General features: G+C 38.9%; 1 protein-coding gene across 2 annotated transcripts in view; it reads left to right on the forward strand.

Annotated features, from left to right (window-relative positions):
* Positions 1 to 19,938, forward strand: part of LOC307169716 (E3 ubiquitin-protein ligase rnf213-alpha) — a 69,727-nt gene that overhangs the window by 18,165 nt on the left and 31,624 nt on the right. For both annotated transcript variants that reach the window (XM_079890493.1, XM_079890494.1), the window contains exons 21-50: positions 130 to 252; positions 878 to 1,067; positions 1,158 to 1,331; positions 1,413 to 1,565; positions 1,650 to 2,242; positions 2,349 to 2,508; positions 2,603 to 2,820; positions 2,901 to 3,038; positions 3,745 to 3,909; positions 3,999 to 5,268; positions 5,396 to 5,577; positions 5,665 to 5,820; positions 5,923 to 9,522; positions 11,125 to 11,249; positions 11,338 to 11,433; positions 11,520 to 11,641; positions 11,720 to 11,851; positions 11,942 to 12,036; positions 12,119 to 12,272; positions 12,346 to 12,481; positions 12,610 to 12,801; positions 14,978 to 15,099; positions 15,283 to 15,440; positions 15,615 to 15,824; positions 15,911 to 16,098; positions 17,375 to 17,495; positions 17,580 to 17,680; positions 18,099 to 18,281; positions 18,663 to 18,829; positions 18,934 to 19,039. In XM_079890493.1, coding sequence (XP_079746619.1) covers positions 130 to 252; positions 878 to 1,067; positions 1,158 to 1,331; positions 1,413 to 1,565; positions 1,650 to 2,242; positions 2,349 to 2,508; positions 2,603 to 2,820; positions 2,901 to 3,038; positions 3,745 to 3,909; positions 3,999 to 5,268; positions 5,396 to 5,577; positions 5,665 to 5,820; positions 5,923 to 9,522; positions 11,125 to 11,249; positions 11,338 to 11,433; positions 11,520 to 11,641; positions 11,720 to 11,851; positions 11,942 to 12,036; positions 12,119 to 12,272; positions 12,346 to 12,481; positions 12,610 to 12,801; positions 14,978 to 15,099; positions 15,283 to 15,440; positions 15,615 to 15,824; positions 15,911 to 16,098; positions 17,375 to 17,495; positions 17,580 to 17,680; positions 18,099 to 18,281; positions 18,663 to 18,829; positions 18,934 to 19,039 — 9,530 coding nt within the window. The remainder of the gene's footprint in view (positions 1 to 129; positions 253 to 877; positions 1,068 to 1,157; positions 1,332 to 1,412; positions 1,566 to 1,649; positions 2,243 to 2,348; positions 2,509 to 2,602; positions 2,821 to 2,900; positions 3,039 to 3,744; positions 3,910 to 3,998; positions 5,269 to 5,395; positions 5,578 to 5,664; positions 5,821 to 5,922; positions 9,523 to 11,124; positions 11,250 to 11,337; positions 11,434 to 11,519; positions 11,642 to 11,719; positions 11,852 to 11,941; positions 12,037 to 12,118; positions 12,273 to 12,345; positions 12,482 to 12,609; positions 12,802 to 14,977; positions 15,100 to 15,282; positions 15,441 to 15,614; positions 15,825 to 15,910; positions 16,099 to 17,374; positions 17,496 to 17,579; positions 17,681 to 18,098; positions 18,282 to 18,662; positions 18,830 to 18,933; positions 19,040 to 19,938) is intronic.

Genomic DNA, 19,938 nt, shown 5'->3' on the forward strand with positions numbered 1-19,938 from the left:
ACATAACATAAGATTCTGGTGGAACTACAACAAATGTGGCTAGACATCTGTACAACTGACATATTTCAATGTGTGTCTTGTCTTTCTGTATTGGTAATATGCAAAACTATTTGTTTTTACTCTTGTTAGGAAGATACTCTCGATCAAATTGAGGTTTATTGCTCAAAGATTGAGGAACTTAACGGCTCCCAGCCTTTTTTGGTGGGTAGTGTAGAGAAGTGTGCTCTCCAGGCTGTTACCGCAATGTGCCAGGTAAGGGTCTTGCACTGAGTAAACATACATTCTAAAATTTAATAAAATGAAATTAGGACCAAACACCAAAGTCCAGTCTGAGGATTATTTGTACCCGCAGAATTTATTTAGTGAATACATGCTGGCTTGAAATGTTTAAAGAAATGGTTCACTAAATAAATGAAAATTATGTCATATTTTACTCGCCCTCATGTCATTCTAAAAACATATGATTTTCTTCTGTGGACCACAACAAGTTTAGTTTTAAATAATATACTGGTTAGGCTAAGGCAGCTGTCAAGATTTTCCAAGAATAATGGTTTGAATGTTGGCCTCAGAAGCATCAGAAGACTATAAATATAAAGTACAAATCATTTTTGTGGTGCTTTTAGGAGCTTATCAGACCTAGTCCTGATCAACTTTCAATTACTTTTAAAATAATTTTTGTCTTGGGTTTGACATGAGAGTTTTGTTAATAGCACATAGATAGAGACATTTCTCATACCCAAAGCACTACAAAACAATATACATATGCATATCATGTAATAAGACTAAAACAGTTGTTATATTGACTTTTGTGTAGGATTTATATGGGAAACATACAGTACAAATGTGATCTTACTGAACAGACTTTTTTTTTTAACAGGCTAAATCCGAGGGTAAACTTTTTGAGAGATTCAGTAAATTACGGATAAACTGGAAATTTGGAAAGCTTGTGTCTACCATCATCCTAAAGTCCTGGCCAAGAGATGACAAAGGAACCGATCTGGAGGAAGAAGTTCTTCTCAAACATCTTCTAGGCTGGACAGCAGCCAAAAATATCTTTCAGCTTCATGGTAATTATATGGTTTCCCTCCACATGGCATTTTATTTTTAAAGACAGAAACAGTATTATGACGGAGATATTATTTATGTTTTGGCTGCAGGTGCTGATGAAAAACTGATCGATCAGCTTTCTGAAGAAGCTAAAGAGAAATTAGCCATGGCAACGTCATTATTCACAACCATTTTACATCAACTTGTAACAGGGAAAATAAAGATAAAGCTACTCAATCTCATCCTGCAGAAGAGGAATGCGTTCTTTGAGCTGCTTAATTTAGGTAAAATACCTCACACATGAGATTTTACCCGTTTAACATACTATAATGACATATAATGACATGACCCTACTGTTTTTCCAGAGTGTTTTTGTGAAAATGAACAATACAAGGACACCAACGCCATGAAGAGGCTTCTTCAGTGTAGACAAGAGGAGGTGAAGGCTATCAAGCATGAGAGTGCATTGGTGGATGCTCTCATTACAATGTGCCGCAGTCTAGAGGAGCATGTGACTGGTAAACGCTGTCTATTGAACACCTGAGAATAACATTGTTATTTTAGAGAGATGTTAATACTGTAATATTTGTTGTGATTTACAGTTGATTTTGAAGGGTTGGAAGAAAAACACCATATTGACATAGATGAGATGGACCTGGATGAGTTCATGGACGTTCAATCATTAAATCAAATTCCCTCTCCAGTGTCACAAGTAGTCACCTACTTTGAGCTTGATGATGATGTTCGATCTATGGCGGAGGTCCTAAATACCTATAAAGACAGCTACATTTTCAAATCTTGTTGGGTGAATAAGGCAAAAGAGTTTGCAGAGAATGCCAATGAGGACGAATTGGAAATCACTCTCGATGATCTTAACAAAGAAATATTTGAATCATGTCATGATTCCTACAGAAACATATACACAACCCTCAAAGACGGTAGCATAACTTTTGAAGAGGTTGATGCAACATTCAAGGCCTACAAGGGAAAATATGAAGAACTTGCAGCGGAAGTTGCAATCATGTGCAAAATGGACCTCCGTGATGACCAGCGTTGGGTCCAGACAAGAATCCTGCAGATCGAGCAGTACCATGAGCTTCATCTGGCAGTAGAGTCGGCTCAGGTGGTCATGTTGGTCAAACAGACGCTCTGCCTACAAGGAGACTTTCAAGTATTGGAGAAGTTGCTTATTACTGTAAGTCATCTAATTTTTGCCAACATGCTTCCTGTTGTTAAATTAATTAATTTTGATTAAAATAAGTAAGGGATATGTTTAACCCATGAGGATTTCTTCCCTTTAGACACAGGTGGATTTTAAACAAGAGCGTCTTGACAGCATTGACAATGAGTTGATGCAGGCAAAAACTGTGCTTGTTGACATCACAGATTCCCGTAGACTGTGCCTTCAGGAGCTTGGCCTCAGGAAGAATTTTGTTATGTGGGTTAAAGAGGCTCTTGAAGGTAACCAAATAAGTGTTTGCACTGATAATTGAATGTGATTTTATTATTTGAATGCTCTTTTGTAAGCAAATGTTATTCCTCTTTATCACTTCAGACATCAATGAGTTGAAAGTCTTTGTGGATTTGGCTTCCATCTCTGCTGGAGAGAATGATTTGGATGTGGATCGGGTGGCCTGTTTTCATGATGCAGTTCTTGGCTACTCCTCAATGCTCTATGATTTAAAGCCAGAGACTGACTTCAGGCTTTTTAAAGATATGCTGAAAAAACTTTGGAAGGCACTTGACAATGACCCCAACCTCCCCAAAAAATTGGTAAGAGTATCTGCCAGCCTTGACAAGGAAGAAAACAAGATTGTTTATATTTTTGCTCACCAACATTTTCTTTGTTTCAGTGTGACTCTGCAAGACACATTGAATGGTTGAAGACAGTCAAGGATAGCCATGGGTCAGTGGAACTGTCCTCTCTATCTCTGGCATCAGCTATCAACACAAACGGCATCTATATTATCAGTGCACAAAACCAAAAGAAGGTTTGTCATTACTGTTTGAGTTCAAATAGATGTTGCACAGATCATACACACAGGCAGTTTGAAATACTCATGAATATAAATTGATTTTAGTCAAAAATCTTGTTGTGTGTTCTGGAACATGCTAACTGGTTTCTAGTTGTTCCAAGCTGGTTGACCATTCTTTGTCAGGGGCATTGCTGGGAAAATCAGGTTTCTAGTTAGTCCAAGCTGGTTTAGGTGGACTATAAGCTAATAGAGACCTGGTCATTATGATCAAGGTCCTTGCTCGAATAAATCAGGTGGGATGAAAAGTGGTCATGCTGATTTTTGACAAAAATGGCAGCTGATTAGTTGCTAGACCAAGATGGGTTACCAGCTCATCCCGGTCCCCATCCAGGGGTGCGTTTCCCAAATGCATTGTTTGCCAACTATGCTCGCAATTTCCATTGAACTCTATTGGTAACGACGGAACTTATGACCATAGTTGGCTTTGGGAAGCGCACCCCAGGCTGATAATCCAGCAACTTACTAACTAACTAGCTTGGACCAGCTACAAAACCAGTTATTAGGTTCCAAAACACTGCTTACGCTACATTTTAGCTAAGTTTCCTTCAGGAGCAATGACATGCCAAATTAGCACAATGCTTATTTTTAGCTCATCTAATAGCCTAATTGATACAGATAAAATTTCAGAAATATCAAACCCTTGAATATTGCTTTTTTTCAGTTATGCTTGGAAAATATTCTGAAGCTTCAAATTATGGAAGAGCACGATGAGGGCTATGAGACACGCACTTATTCTCTTGAAGACCTCAGGGATCTTCAGAATAAATTGATGCTAATGTCTGGCAAAGGAGATCAAGGCCAGTGTGAAGTCGATCAGTTTGCAGAGGTGACCTTTCAGCTTGTAGCTGTTTTATTCTGTTATATTTCACCATGCTATTGTAATTATCCCTGAATTAACTTCTTCCTTGTTTCCAGGTCTTTGCCAATGTACAGAGGTTGGCCTCTGCTTTTATTGATTTGTTTGTTGCTGGAAATCCATTGTTCAGGCATTGGGAGGCAAATATCAACTCTAAAAGTAAAGATGCATGCATCGTAATGGACTTCAACTTAGGGAGTGTTGTCAGTACCATCGTGGTGGAAGGTGATGTCACAGAACAGTTGCCTAAAGTCTGTAAGAAAATCGAGACGTGCCTACACTTCTGGAAGATTTTTATGGCCAAGCAGAGATCTCAGCATTACTACTTAAACTATTACACTGCAGAACAAGTAGTCTACATGTGCCGTCAGCTCAGCCAGAACAATCTGACCGAAATGGAAGATCAAGTTCTTATGATGCTCTCCTTTATCAAACCTGATTGCTCTACTTCAGATTTAAGACGGGCTTGGCACAGGCTTCAGTATGAAGCAATTAAGAGGGGTCCTGAGCAAAATGATGACTTAGACTTCCAAACTTTTGTTGAAGTCCCCAGTGTTATTGAAAATGAGAGTACTGAGGAGCCAACGTTTGACGACTTGGAAAATCTCTTGGGTAATGCGAATGGATCGGAAAAGCTCGATGTGATTTGGAATGCGTACATGCGAGACATGAAGAATTTTCTGCCAGACTCCCTTGATGTCGGTAGTCTTGGAAATCTTCTTGAAATTTTGGCCAACAGCCCCAGTGAAATTGAGGGTGATGGGTTTTTACAGGATGAGAGAACAAGGAACATTCAGAGGGAACTTCCAAATGGACTGGCTACTGGAAGACCAAATCTAATCATCTGCCCTTCTGAAGAAATTCTGATATCATGCATTTCAATTTACATGAGAAGCAAGAATGAGCCTCTACCAACCTACGATGAAGTACTCCTCTGTAGTTCTTCCACTCCTTATGAAGAAGTGGAACTTTTTCTCAGGCGCTGTCTTTCTGCTGGCTACAGGGGAAAGAAGATATACACAATGCTCTATGTGGACCAACTCACCTACGAAGTGAGCTACAAAGTGGAGCAATTTTTTCAGCATCAAAATGCAAAGAGCAGAAATGATTACAGGCTGGTGTTGGTCTGCAGCTCTAATAGAGAACATGCATACCTTCCCTCAGCTTTTAGTCAATTTAGATTGCACTTGATTCCCCAAGAACCAATAATCGTTATTCAACGATACCTTGCTAGGCATTTTACAGTCCCAGCTGACATATCCAGTGCTGCTGCTGTGTTCAAAAACAGACAATGTGTGGGAATTGTATCCTCAGAAAGATCAGGAGTTGGTGAGTATGCATTCAAGTAATGGATTTAAATTACTTAGTTTTCAGAATTCATGTCAGTTGATAAAATATAAATATTTTTTGCAAAACGTGTAAGATGCAGAATTATAATCTATGTGGTTCATTTTAGGAAAATCACTTTACATTAAAAGAATGTATGAGAACTTGAAGAAGAACACCAAGAAGCCTTCGCAGCTGAAGTGCATCAGGTTAATTGACCCAAGAATTGATGAAAATGTCATCCTTCAGTCCTTGCTTAACAGCCCCAAGAAAAAGGAGCTTTCGGTCTATCATTTTGATGTCACCACCATGGTAGTTACTTTATTTATTAATTTAATTCAATGAACAAATAGAAATATATGTTGCTGCTCTTTTTCAATATATTTTATATACTTACAGGTAAAAAAAGGACTTCATGAATTTCTGTTCAGGCTGTTGATCCTTGGATACCTCACAGACTCAGAAGGAAACATGTGGAAAACCAGTAATAAGCACTTGTATGTCATCGAGATCCTGAGACCTGATGCCAGCACATCCCGAAATGACCGAAGAGCTGTAAGTAAATGGATATAAATCATTTCATTAAATCACGTAGGAATTTTTTGTCATTAATCAGACAAATGCCTCATGTATTAATGTGCCTTTTTATCTTGGTAGGGTGCAAAAGCTCCATCTGCTTACTTGGATGTGTTCCCAAGTGTCTATTGCCGTCCTCCCAAAGAGGTACTTGAGTTGGAAATGAGAATCCAGGAAAATCCATTAATAATGGAGGATGAGGGTCCCCTTATGGATGACCAAGAGTTCCGAAGTGAGGCCTACCAGCGGCCTTATCAGTACCTGCAACGTTTCTACAATGGTGAAAATTTAGATGCCTTCATGTACCAAGGAGTGGAGGGCAGTCATGTTGAATGCCTGCAGATGTTGTTTGTGTACTGCGGCATCATAGACCCCTCTTGGGCAGAGTTGCGTAATTTTGCCTGGTTCCTGAACCTACAACTTCGGGATTGTGAGAGAACGGTTTTCTGTGATGTGTCTTTCATTGGGGATACTTTGATGGGATTCAAAAACTTTGTTGTTGATTTCATGATTCTCATGGCAAAGGATTTTGCCACTCCTTCACTTAGTATCTCTGACCAGAGTCCAGGAAGACTGCACAATGACCTTTCTTCTGCCAATGAGGAGGATCTAGCTCCCTTTAGGATAAGGAAACGATGGGAGTCAGAACCACATCCTTACATTTTCTTCAATGATGACCATGAGTCCATGACATTCATTGGCTTTCATCTTCAGCCAAATGCACAGAATGGGATTGATGCGATTGATCCATCAACAAAAAGAGTGATCAAGCAGAACATCATGACCAAAGAGCTCTATGAGGGCCTTAAACTTCAGAGGGTCCCTTTCAACATTGATTTTGACCAGCTCCCAAGATGGGAGAAAATTGAGAGGCTTTCCAGGGTGTTGGGAATACAGTGGCCTCTTGATCCAGATGAAACGTACGAGCTCACCACAGACAACATATTGAAAATGTTGGCAATTCACATGCGCTTCCGCTGTGGGATTCCTGTTATAATCATGGGTGAGACAGGATGTGGGAAGACCAGGCTAATCAAATTCCTTTGTGAGATGCACAGAGGTGGAGTTGCCACTGACAACATGAAACTAGTCAAGGTTCATGGAGGGACAAGTTCAGACATGATTTACACCAAAGTAAGAGAAGCAGAGGCCATGGCATTAAGAAACAAGGTGGATTATGGGTTTGAGTCTGTGTTGTTTTTTGATGAAGCAAACACAACCGAGGCCATTAGCAGCATTAAGGAAATTCTTTGCGACAACACTGCTGATGGACAGCATTTGACAGGTGACACTGGCTTGCAAATCATTGCTGCTTGCAACCCATACAGAAAACACACAGACGTGATGATCAAGAGATTGGAGTCCGCTGGTTTGGGATACAGAGTTCGTGCTGAGGAAACGGATGAAAAACTTGGATCCATTCCACTTCGCCAGCTAGTGTACAGAGTGCAGGCTTTACCACCTAGCATGATTCCACTAGTTTGGGACTTTGGACAGCTCAATGACCATACTGAGAAAATGTACATCAAGCAAATAGTCGAAAGGGTAGTTGAAACCAATTCCATTAGTTCAGATTACATCACAACCATCACTGATGTTCTTTCGGCCTCACAGATGTATATGCGAACAAGAGAGGATGAATGCAGTTTTGTGAGTCTGAGGGATGTAGAGCGCTGCATGCAAGTCTTTGGCTGGTTCTACAAAAACTACTCAATGATACTCTCAGAGCTTGAGCAGTTTGAGAGAATTCAGCGGACAGAGAGAAATGAAAATCTGAGGAATACTGATGAAAGAAACCCAATTCTTTGGTCATTACTGATGGCTGTTGGTGTGTGTTACCATGCCTGCTTGGAGGATAAAGAGAAATACAGAACAAAAATTTGCAGGTACCTTCCAGAGACCTACGGCCCATTGAAAGTGATGCAGGAGATTTCAGTCATTCAGGATCTTTTTCTGAGTGGAGTTCCATTGGGTGAAACCATTGCTCGAAACAATGCCTTGAAGGAAAATGTCTTCATGATGGTGATTTGCATTGAGCTACGAATACCTCTCTTTTTGGTTGGAAAACCTGGGAGCTCCAAGTCCTTGTCTAAAACTCTGGTTGCAGATGGCATGCAAGGCCAAGCAGCCCATTCGGATTTGTTTAGAAAACTGAAGCAGATCCATCTCGTTTCCTTTCAGTGCAGTCCTCATTCTACACCAGAGGGGATCATCAACACATTCAAGCAATGTGCTCGTTTTCAGGAAGGCAAGAATCTAACAGAGTATGTCTCAGTCGTAGTGCTAGATGAGATAGGCTTGGCTGAAGATTCCCAGAAAATGCCTCTGAAAACTTTACATCCTTTGCTGGAAGAGGGATGCATAGATGATCAGCCAGTACCCCACAAGAAGGTGGGATTCATCGGCATCTCGAACTGGGCTTTGGACCCAGCCAAGATGAACAGAGGGATATTTGTTTCACGTGGTGATCCCGATTTAAAGGAATTGATTGAGAGTGCAAAAGGAATATGTTCCTCGGATGCCATGATCCTTGGAAGAGTGAGAGATTTCTTTCAGCCATTTGCCCGTGCTTACCTGAGCATCTGTAGGAAACAGGGAAGAGGTTTCTTTGGTCTGCGAGACTATTACAGCTTGATAAAGATGATGTTTGCTGTTGTCAAAGCTTCTAATCAGAAGCCTAGTGCAGACCAGATTGTGAAGGCTGTGCTAAGGAACTTCAGTGGGAAGGATAATGTGGATGCTGTCTCAGTTTTCACCAGCAAACTAAGTATCCCAACGAAGCTTGAGAATATCAGTGCCATTGAGCTTGTAAGAGAGAACATCACAGCCATTGGCCAAGATGAGGAATGCAGATACCTGCTTGTTCTGACCAAAAACTATGCAGCCCTTCGAATTCTACAGCAGACGTTTTTTGCAGACCAATGCCAACCAGAGATTATCTTTGGTTCAAGCTTTCCAAAAGACCAGGAGTATACTCAGATCTGCCGCAACATCAACCGTGTGAAGATTTGTATGGAAACTGGTCAAACCATCGTGCTTCTGAACTTGCAGAACTTGTACGAAAGCTTGTATGATGCTCTCAACCAATATTACGTCAGCCTTGGAGGTCAGAAATATGTGGATTTGGGGCTTGGAACCCATAGAGTCAAATGCAGAGTGCACAAGGACTTCAGGCTCATCGTCATTGAGGAGAAAAACGTTGTGTACAAGCAGTTTCCCATTCCACTGATCAACAGATTGGAGAAACATTATCTTGACATCAATACTGTACTAAAGAGTGAGCAAAAGGACCATGTTGAGAACCTTAAAGAGTGGGTTAAATGGTTCATTTCTGCTAGAAGCAAGCTCCCAATTGCTCCCCAAGCACGTCATTATCATCCAGCTGATGCTTTCATTGGCTACCACTCGGACACATGTGCATCTGTTGTACTGCAAGTCACAGAGCAGCTCAAAGGAGAAATGGAGCTCTCCGATCCTAGAATCTTAGATGAGGCCAAAATGATCCTTTTGAACTGTGCAACCCCAGATGCAGTGGTTCGGCTTGACTGCACTTCCCTGTCCAGTGTAGAAACTGATCACTTGTCAAGGATGTACTTTGAAGAGCAGAAGCATAGCTCCCTTGCTGACTTCATCCTTTCCCACATACAGCAAGCAGGGCCTAGCCATGCCTTTTTCACAGAGGTAAAGCAATACTTTGACTATTACTCTAGAATAGTAGTTCTAAATCAGGGGCGACAAGATGGTTTAAAACAAGCTTTAAAATAAGCCAAACCAGCTAAAAATCAAAACAATATTTCTAGGGATGCACCGATATGAACGTTTTGGCAGATACCGATAACCGATAATTCTTTATATTTGAAAGCCGATAACCGATATATTGGCCGATAAATCGAAATCCAAATTTGTATATGGGTCATTGACGAATAAGGTTTTTAAAAGTGTAAAAAAATAGAATGGAGATATAACTATATTTGAAACCATTTTTTTAGTTTACCTAGGTGTTAACAATAAGATTTTGTGGTTTGTACAATCAATTAACACAAGATGGAAAAAATGTCACCAAAAAAGTCATTCGGTTTAACCACTGATTTGAAAGTTAAAAACTGATTTAACATTGATGTTGAGATAGTATATAGTGTGTACCACAGAAGAAATATTAAAAAAAATTATCACTGATCTCATAAATGTAATCATTTATTGGACTACTCTAAACACTCCAACATATTCAAGTAAAACATTGCACAGGGAAAGGAGAAAAGGGGAAATGTAAAAAAAAAAGAGGCTTATCTGCTTTATATTTGTATTATTGTAGTTCCTTTAGTTATTAAAAACAATATTATTCCATTTAAATATTTACTATATCGGTTTTACCGAATTACCTTTTGACACTTCAAAATCTTTAAAATACCTTTATATGTAGTAAAATATAATTAAAACCTTTTGGATTCAGTAAACGAGATCAAGTTGTACTACCTTACATACTTTGGATGTTATATATTTGTTTTTTTATTATTATTAAGGCCTTTGGACAAAAAAAATGACCCGTCACGTCATTGACCCATATACTTTTTGAGAGCCTGATTACAAAAACAAAAGTTTCATCATTAAAAGCCATGTCCCAAAACACAATTTTATGAAGCCGATATCACAGCACAAAACTGAATTTGTCTTATTTTAAGTGATTCCAATCATATTTCAAGCAATTTAAAGCCGTCATGGTGAACAGTGCGCATCTGAAGTGTCTCAGCTGAAGGAAATAATACATTATTTATCGGCTTTAATATATCGGACAAATTTTCTTATCAGGCCGATAACGATAACCTAAAAAATTAGCATATATCGGCCGATACCGATATGGTGGCCGATATATCGTGCATCTCTAAATATTTCTTATTTTAATTAATTCCCTCAACAAAGGTCTCAGAAAACCTGTATATTATATGCTAGAATTTCAAAAGCGTGATTTCTAGACCTGGAAATAATTACATTTTTGAAAGGTCATGAAAATGTCTATAATGATTATAATTTTTTATTTTAGCTATGTCAAGATGTATTTTGTTGGGTAGAAACCACTGATAAATTTATTTGTGTGTAAAAAACTAAACAGGCAGCTTTGTTACTATAGCAGAGGTACCCGAAATGTCTTAGTCTACATGGGGGATAGATGGGGCTTTCGAGACAATAAGGTTGAGAACCACTGCTCTTGAAAAATCCATTACATTTCAGTCTGTGTGAGAAGAAATATTGTACACTAAACTTGCAATCTTTGTCCTGATCCTTTAGGTGACCACCTTCTCAAGGCTTCTGACCGCAGCTGAAATTGAACCGCTACAGAACGTGGTCCAAAACGTAGAGCTCCTCTCTCTACAGCAGTTTGACACAGAACACTCATTCCTCAAGAAAATCAAGTATTGTGTTCACTACATTATATCACATCACAACAAAAAGCACACTTATCCATAATTAAATGAATTAAAACCCTTTTTCTGTATTCAGAAATTATTTGGAGAACACCACCGGGGACAAGATACTCATCATCCAAACCGATTTTGATGAAGGCTCCCCAAGTTTAAATGTCATTGCATCTGCGAAGTGAGTTGAATGTGGCTGGTGGCACATTTGTTTGTTCAGTAAATGCAATGAAAGCAGCATGATTTGAACCTGAAATATATTTCCAGGTATTCTTCCATCAATGAGATCAACAAATTCAGGAAAGAGGGCCATGGAAAGACTTTTATGTACTTCGTCACTAAACTGCCAAGAATGGATGGTGGAACTTCTTACATTGGATTTCATGGCGGTAAGATGAGTTTGATTTCATCACTGACCAAAACTTGTTTGTTTTATAGAAAATCTCATTTAAAATTCTTTTAATAAGGCCCGTGGAAGTCAGTCCACATCGATGACCTCAGAAAATCGAAAGATATCGCCTCTGATATAAAAGCCTTGCAGGGTCTGACCATCAGTCAATTATTTGAAGAGAAAGCAGAGAAAGTACCTGAGCCTGAAGGTGACGTTGGTTTAAAATCAAATATTGAGAGTTCTCTTTAAGTGATTATCAACTTTCTCAAACAATCCAAATAATTTGTATTGCTTGCAGCAATGGAGGTTGAGGAAATGTACGCAGAAGAAGGAGAAGAAGAGAAGATGGAAGTAGAAGACAATACTGCGAGTCACAACCTCAACAACAGCAATGTATTTTCAGTCCTATTGTCACCCTGTTGAGTTCAGTTGGCTTCTAGGTTGACTCAGTGGGTAATTTTCTTGTGCTCTTTAGGGCTTGGAGAATGTTGTGGACACCACAGCGCTGGTGCGGAGCTGTGTTCAGAGTGCAGTTGGCATGCTGAGAGATCAGACCGAGGCGGGCACCCGCAGCACCAAGAGAGTACAAATCCTGCTCATGCTCCTGGCTGACAATGAGACTCTACAAGGTGAGATGTTACTCAAAGCTTTCATTAATTGCACTGTAAGTGGTTACTCATATTTGTATATTTATGTTACCAGCTGAATTTCTGAAAACGTTAAAGAAGCGAATTCATAATCTATTGATGGCTCACGATGAAAACACAATCTCCGCCAATAGCTGGGTCTCCAGGGAAGCACTAAATATTGATGCCTTGCAAGAGGGTGGAACTTTTAGGTAAATTACACCGTATTTTTGATTGTATTTCAGATGTTTAGATTTTGACTAGGCCTTACTAGCTCTCTGTGAATACCTAATACCTAAAACATTTTTACTTTCAATATTTGTTCATTTTTGTTTTGTAGGCACGCCCTGTGGAGGCGAGTTCAAGCAGTAGTAACTCCCTTCTTGGCTCAGCTTGTTTCAGTTATTGACCGTGACTGCAATCTAGACCTCTTGCTGGATACAAACGCTGAAGAATCCTTGAAGAAACTGTGGTTGAATATTTTTGGAGATGTCATGTTACTGAATGTTCCTCACACAAATGTGAAAAACAAGTATGTGATCATTTTGATTTCAAGAGACATTTTGTAAGCCTTTTGTAACACTAATGCTCTTAGCTACACAAGCTTTATTATGTTTTGTTTTACAGTGTTTTCAACAGCAATTCATTATGCAAGGCAAATATGCGTTGCATTTTCATCATTATTGCCATTTCAGAAAGTTAATGTTGATATGTTTTTTTAGCTAGAATGTTAACATTAACCTTCCATTAACCTGAACCTTTTGGTAACGCAATGTAAATCGCCGTCTCAAATGGAAAGCTAGAACACTGAAGGGGTCCTATTATGCTTTTTCACTTTTTCAACTTTAGTTAGTGTGTAATGTTGCTGTTTGAGCATAAAAAAAGATATTCAAGGTTACAAAGCTCAAAGTCCATTCCAAAGGTAGATATTTTATTTAACAGAATCCACTTTTCAAGAACTACAAGAAGTTTTTTCCAGTTCACAGCTTGTAACAGGGTGTCCGCGGATCCATAAAAAGTCTTAAAAAGTCTTATTTTTTACTTATGAAAGGTCTTAAATTTTCTAAATATCTAAATGTTTTCCGAATTAGAACCATCTAATTAGCGTACTTTTTTATTTATTATTCTTTCTTTGTGGATTTGCTTGTTCACGTGACATTGCGCGTCACATTCGCGGCAGCGAATAAGGAATTAACTGTGTCTCCTGCACGCGAAACAGGAGGAGAGAAGAAGCAAGTTGGTATGTGTCAGTTCAGTTCTAAGTTCGTTCTTTATGTGCGTAGTGGTGTGCGATGTGTATTGTCTATTATGATATTGTAATCATTGTTTTTCGAGCTGACATCGCTTTTGTCTCTCATGCTTTCACTGCGTGATGTGTGCAGTTATAGGTAGCCTATGTTCCCAAATGAGTTTTTGTCTTATATTTATATCATATTATGTTGTTATCATAGGCCTACAATATCATATCAGCAGGAGTTCCGTTTTCCCGTGCACAGTTGCAAATGTGATATTTTTATTTTACATACCAGTTAAATTAACAATAAATTAACATTAATAAATTAAAAATTAATACATTTTATAAAAATATTGTCAATATTGTTTGTTTTCAATTTATTTCGCTGATGAGAATTTCAAAATGAAGCCATAGCAGAGTCTCAATGCAACACACAGCGATGATTTTTTTAATGAAATCCGCGTTTTGAACGATTCAATTTAATGATTCAATGAACAATCACTTGCTTCTTTCCCGAATGAATCAGCCGTTTGAACGAATCGGTTGAATGAATGACTCCCTCAACTCACTTATTAAGACAGTGACTTGCCGCCACCTACTGGCAGTTTTAGTTTCACATTTAAAGTACCCTTTAATTAGAACGTTAAAATTAGAAATCAGTTCATATTTAACAATCTCATAGCTTTATTTATGCAATTGTAAATGCAGTGTAAATATATTAATGTCAGATCTGATGCCACTTCTGTGTCACCTCTGCACTGCAAAGATGGATTTTAATGATTTAATTTGACTGGTAACAGTGGTATTGTGTAATTATTCTAATAGAATTTAATTTGAATGTTAGAATTTGACATAAAAGGTGATGCATACATCTACAAATGTCCATATATAGGTGAAAATGCCCCTGGAAATCAATTTAAGGTGGCAAATATTACCCCTTAATAAAAAAAATTAAATTTCTGTCACTGCTGTGAACTGACCACTGCATAGAATATGAAAAATATGAATATCTTCGTCAGTCAGCTGTCAACAACAGGCCTAAACCACCCATGGCGCCAAGCACAGAAACACAATCAGTAAAATATTATCTACTTATTATCAACAAAACTTTGAAAATATCGAGACATATTTTGTCAATATTGCACACCCCTAATGCATGGTATTAATTTTGATTTCTTCGGGTCTTGTAGTGTTTACTGTAGCTTTTGTAAGCTCTCGCTTTTGTAAGGCTGTTCACCACCCCTTAGGAAAATTTGCCATGTTAGCATATTCCAATACACCCCAAAAACAAAATCAAGACTTTGTAACAGGGCATAATAGGACCCCTTTAAATATGTAATGTAAAACAGGATCACATACTGACAATGCATTGCTCATGCCTTGGTGTCTACACTAGCACACGTGGATGTTAGAGTATATTTCTGACTTGTCTAACAATGTCATTATTATAACTGAAAACCCTCCATCTTAACAGCTCGACGATCTTGGTTCAGAACTACATTGCCGTTGACAGGAACATGGGTTGCACCATGCCTTTCAGCTGGAGAATTAAAGACTGTCTAGAGGACCTCTGGGTACATGCTTTGCAGCGAGAAGGTATTTTTGCTTAATTGCTTTCCTTATTATGCTATGGTTCCACCCCCCACCCCCTTTAAATCAGTGTGGTTAGTTTTCTTGAAAGAAAAACATTTTCACAGTTTTCCCATTCCTTAACTCTTTTATTTACAGTTCAAATTAAAAACTAAACAATAAATGCTGTCTTTGCATTTCTGTCACCAGGACACTCTCTAAAGCAATTTGAAGAGTTTTTTTGGAAGACGCCCTTGGGCAGGTACATCTCTGAAGCATCCCAAGAGATGCAGATGGAGTTTTTCCACAGGTATCTCCAGGATTTCGTCTCCATGACCATGAATGTAATATCGAAGGTGGACCTCGAGGTGAGAGTCAGACCCTTTCAAAGATACTTTTACTCAATTTAAAAAAATTGACCCATGTGACTGGTTTTGTGGTTTTGTGTGTGACAATGCATTGCTTATGCCTTGGTGTCTACATTAGCACACGTGACAGTTCACGTACACTTGTTCATGTGGGTGTCTGTTTTTACATTTTAGCTCTTGTGTGGAGCCCTTACTTGCAGTGTACATGAGCTTAGAGATGGTGAGGAAGCGCACGAGGGTGAAGTCATTTCTCTGCCGTGGGTTCATGCTGCCTACCATCACTTCAAGAACCGAATACAGAACCTCTACCGGATGATCAGTATACAGCCTCAGATAGCTCAGATGCTGCAAGATAACAAACCCGCAGGAGAGGGCAGAGAACTTGTAAGTGCTTGAGGTTTACATGAAAACACGTATTACAGGGATCGGATGTGGATGTTCTTCTTTGCTTACTTCCCTCTGTTTCTCAGGCGTTAGATGCGTACGCCGCTCTGGCCTGTATTGAGTACCTGGAGCCCCAGAATCTAGATGGAGATGCTGAAAGTCTGGCCTGGCTCAGGCGTGTGAAAAAGCTCCAGGTGCCGATCGAGCTGGTCTGCTGTGAGGAGAGCGTACGCCACTACGGAGAGAAAAGCAAACTGATGGTCACCCACATTCAGTGAGTTATTATGAGCTAGAAAATATGTTGTCCTGTCATCAGTGCTTTTACAACATGTTATCTGTATATTTTAGTTATATTTATTGCATAATAGCTGTTCTCGGTCTATTTGTGTGGGACTTGGGTACTGTAGATCTTTGGTTTGAACTTCGAAAACTCCCGTTTTCCACATTATTTGACCACTTTCCCCCCATAATGTAGGCTAAAATGTTTCCTCTGGTGCATCTGCGTTAACGAAAAGTATATTTAAAAAAAAAAATTCTCCATTTATGATTTTATTAATTTACATGACTTTTCCTGGTCTAGAAATCACACTTTTAAAATGTGCCTCATATATCCCGGATTTCTGTGGGAACCCTGTTTTTTCAAAGGACAAAAAATAAGAAATATCTTGATTTTTGTGTTGTTGTTTTAGCTTATTATAATACTTGTTTTATTGTATTTTAAGTAGGGCTGGGAAATGATTAATCGCGATTAATCGCATCCAAAATTTGTTCGTGTTTGTGTTCACATAATATTGCTGTGAGTTTGTGTTCACATAATATTTGTGTGTGTACTGTGCATAATTATTTTGTATATATAAATACACACACACGCAAGTAAATATTTAAGAAAAATGTGTTATTTATATATAAAATATTTATATTTATTTATAATACAAATTATATATAATATATATACAGTACATTTAAGCAAATATTTCTTAAATATATACATGCATGTGTGTGTATTTATATATATATATATACAAAATAATTATGGACCGTACACACATTATGTGAACACAAACTTTTATTTTGGATGCGATTAATCATTTCCCAGCCCTAATTTTAAGTCATCTTAAGGCCCCCTTGGACGCTTGCTAAGGCCCATGCCTACTAAATATTTGTATATACTTACAGTTCAGTGAATGAAGAAGCAGGTCATATACATATGTCAAAGTGGCCAGGGCCATCTAACTTGATGCTGCTGTAAATGTTTGTGTTGTGTTTTTGTGTGTGAGTGTGTGTATGATAATGCATTTTCTTCTGTTCTTTTCTGAATTTCACTTATATTTAAATTCTACCATAGATTCAAAATTGAATTACATTTATGTAATTCCTGTTTTCTGCCTTTCCCAATTGGAATTTCCAAGGCGTTCCCAGTTCATTTCCGAATGACACTCAACCCATGTGCACAGTGCTGCTGCTAACAAAACTCAGATCATTTACTGTACTTTGTAATTATCAATATTATCATGTATGGTCATTTGCATCATTGTATTATTAATTTTCAGACAAGGCTGGCAGCGCATTTACTCTCTGGCCCTGTTTGTGGAGCACATGCTACTGGGCGTTGGAGAGCTGCAGTTGAAACTCAGGCCGCTGGTTCTGGAACACACTCGACGCCTAGCACAAGTGAGTCGGTTATACTCCTTCCTCAAGCTGAAATGAAACTCCTGAAGGAACTGTTTATCTCTGATACTCCTCTGTTTGCTGAAGGTCCTAGAGAAAAACTCGGACCTCAAAAAGAAGCAGCCGTTCGAGGCAGTGATCACCGTACTCAAAGCCTGCAAAGATGAAGCATCTCAGAGCATTTTTAGGTTTGATTTGATGTTAGGATGTTTTTGTCAAAGGATTTAGTAAGAGGCTGAAGAGATTCAGATTAATGTTTGGTAACACTTTATTTTACAGTGTCCTTGTTACATATGTTACATGTACTTACCATAGTAATAACAGAGAATTATGCATAATTACATGCAACTAACCCTCAACCAAATCCTACCCTAACCCTATAGTAAGTACATGTAGTTAATTAATATTACTCAGTACTTAAATATATAATTACACCGTAACAATAACACCTTAAAATAAAGTGTTATCAAATGTATAAACCAGCCCTTAACAATCCGGATGAAATTTCAGTCTGGTTGACGTGGTTCCATGCAACTTTTGTTTGGTTTGTGCTTACATACAGATTATTAGGGTCCATGTAAACACAGCTTCTGTTTGTTTACCCAGGTTTGGCATCCAGCTTTGTCCAGTGTGCATGGGAGACCCTCGGGACCCTTTGAGTCTGCCGTGTGACCACATCTATTGCCTGAGCTGCATCAAGCAGTGGCTGGTGCCCGGTCAGATGCACTGCCCTCTGTGTGTACAAGAAGTGCCTGATGACTTTGAGCTCAAGGCCTCTGACACAATACGGTAATCTAATATATGTCTGTGCTTAATATTCAACAATATTATTGATCTGACTGCATTGACACCATTATATGAGAACTGAACTGAGCTGGACAATGACATAGTTTTCTCCAGAGCGGCGATATATATAAATGAACTAAATTAATAACTTTTTTACAACAGAAATAAACCATCACTGAACTTACTTAAGCTGGACTGTGAAGACTATTTTCTTCTGCATTATTTTCCTGTTATCTCTGTAAAGCTGCTTTGAAACAATCTGTAGTGTAAAAAGCACTAAATAAATAAATGTGACTTGACATGTGTTGAATAGTTGCGCTTTATCTTTCTGTTTGCGTGTATCTCTGTCAGTCTAAAAGATTGTGTGCTTGTTTTGGTCATTAGGGGTCTCATCAACCAAAACGCGTTGTTCAGAATGCGATGTAATGCGTTCTTCATTGACGTGGTGTCCAGTGTGTGCTTCAAGGACAACACTCCTCCCAACAGAGACATCATACTCCACCTGCTGTCTCTTCTGATGGTCGAGGCCTGCTCGCTCCCTCAGATCAGAGGTACGTCTGGTAGTAATGTGTGTGTGTGTGTGTGTGTGTGTGTGTGTGTGTGTGTGGAGGAATAAATGAATAAATGATCAGAACGCTGTTCCTCGTGCTCTCAGGGCAAGACCGCAGGTTCCTGACCAAGGCTCTTTCTCCCTTCGATGACTCTGTGGATAAAAATCCAGTGGTGCGTTCAGTGGTGCTGAAACTCCTGCTCAAATACAGGTGAGTGCAGGACATACCCTTGATGGAAATATATTTTCTTTGAATAAGGCAACCCTTCTTACACATTTAAATACATGGTTCGAATTACGTGGGAGCCAGTGGGAGCTGAGCTCCCATAGAGAGAGGATGAGCTCCCATGGAAGCAGTAAAATCATACACCTGTGGGGGTCTCTAAAAATCATCAGCACCATTATTTTAAATTACAAATAAAGCACTTTTTTCCTTCAGACTACTGTAGCGTGACTTAAAAAATAGGACAATATCCCAAACACATGGATCTCGCGGGATCTCGGATTGTCATCACACTACATCCTTGCTTCGCTTTCTGCCAGGATTTTTACTTACTTTTCTCAACTCACAGAAGTGACTTCAACGTCCGATCTAGCAGTAGCATAACCCATCAGGCAAGTGTTATTATAGGCGTAATTTGCGGGTGAGACATGTCCCCACCACTTTTTGCTAAGGTCGATATTGTCCCCACCACTTTTGAAACATCTCGCGGCACTAATATACCAATACAAATAAATAAAACATCTTCAGTTAACTAGCAGAGCATTCATTTAGTTCGTTTGTTAAATGAGAGGCGATCTAGCGCTGAAATGTGTTGTTTTAAATAAAGTGCTCGTTGCCGCTGCGATCAGTGGCGCGGATACTGTGTTCTCTTGTGGCTCGCCTCGCGCACAGTCTTCACTCGGACGCCCGCTTCAATCCGTTATTCGTTCCGGTGAAATTACAAAACAAAATGCACACAAACGTGTCCTTATACGAGAGCAGATTAGAACCCAGAACCTATGACACGCTTGGCAAAAGTTCTGCCACTGGACCACTTAAATACACGCTTGGTGAGATCTATTTATTTATATATGAACAACATATTAGACCTCATTAAACGACAAATT

Source organism: Squalius cephalus (genome assembly GCF_949319135.1).
Source record: "Squalius cephalus genome assembly, chromosome: 1".
Classification (NCBI taxonomy): Eukaryota; Metazoa; Chordata; class Actinopteri; order Cypriniformes; family Leuciscidae; genus Squalius; species Squalius cephalus.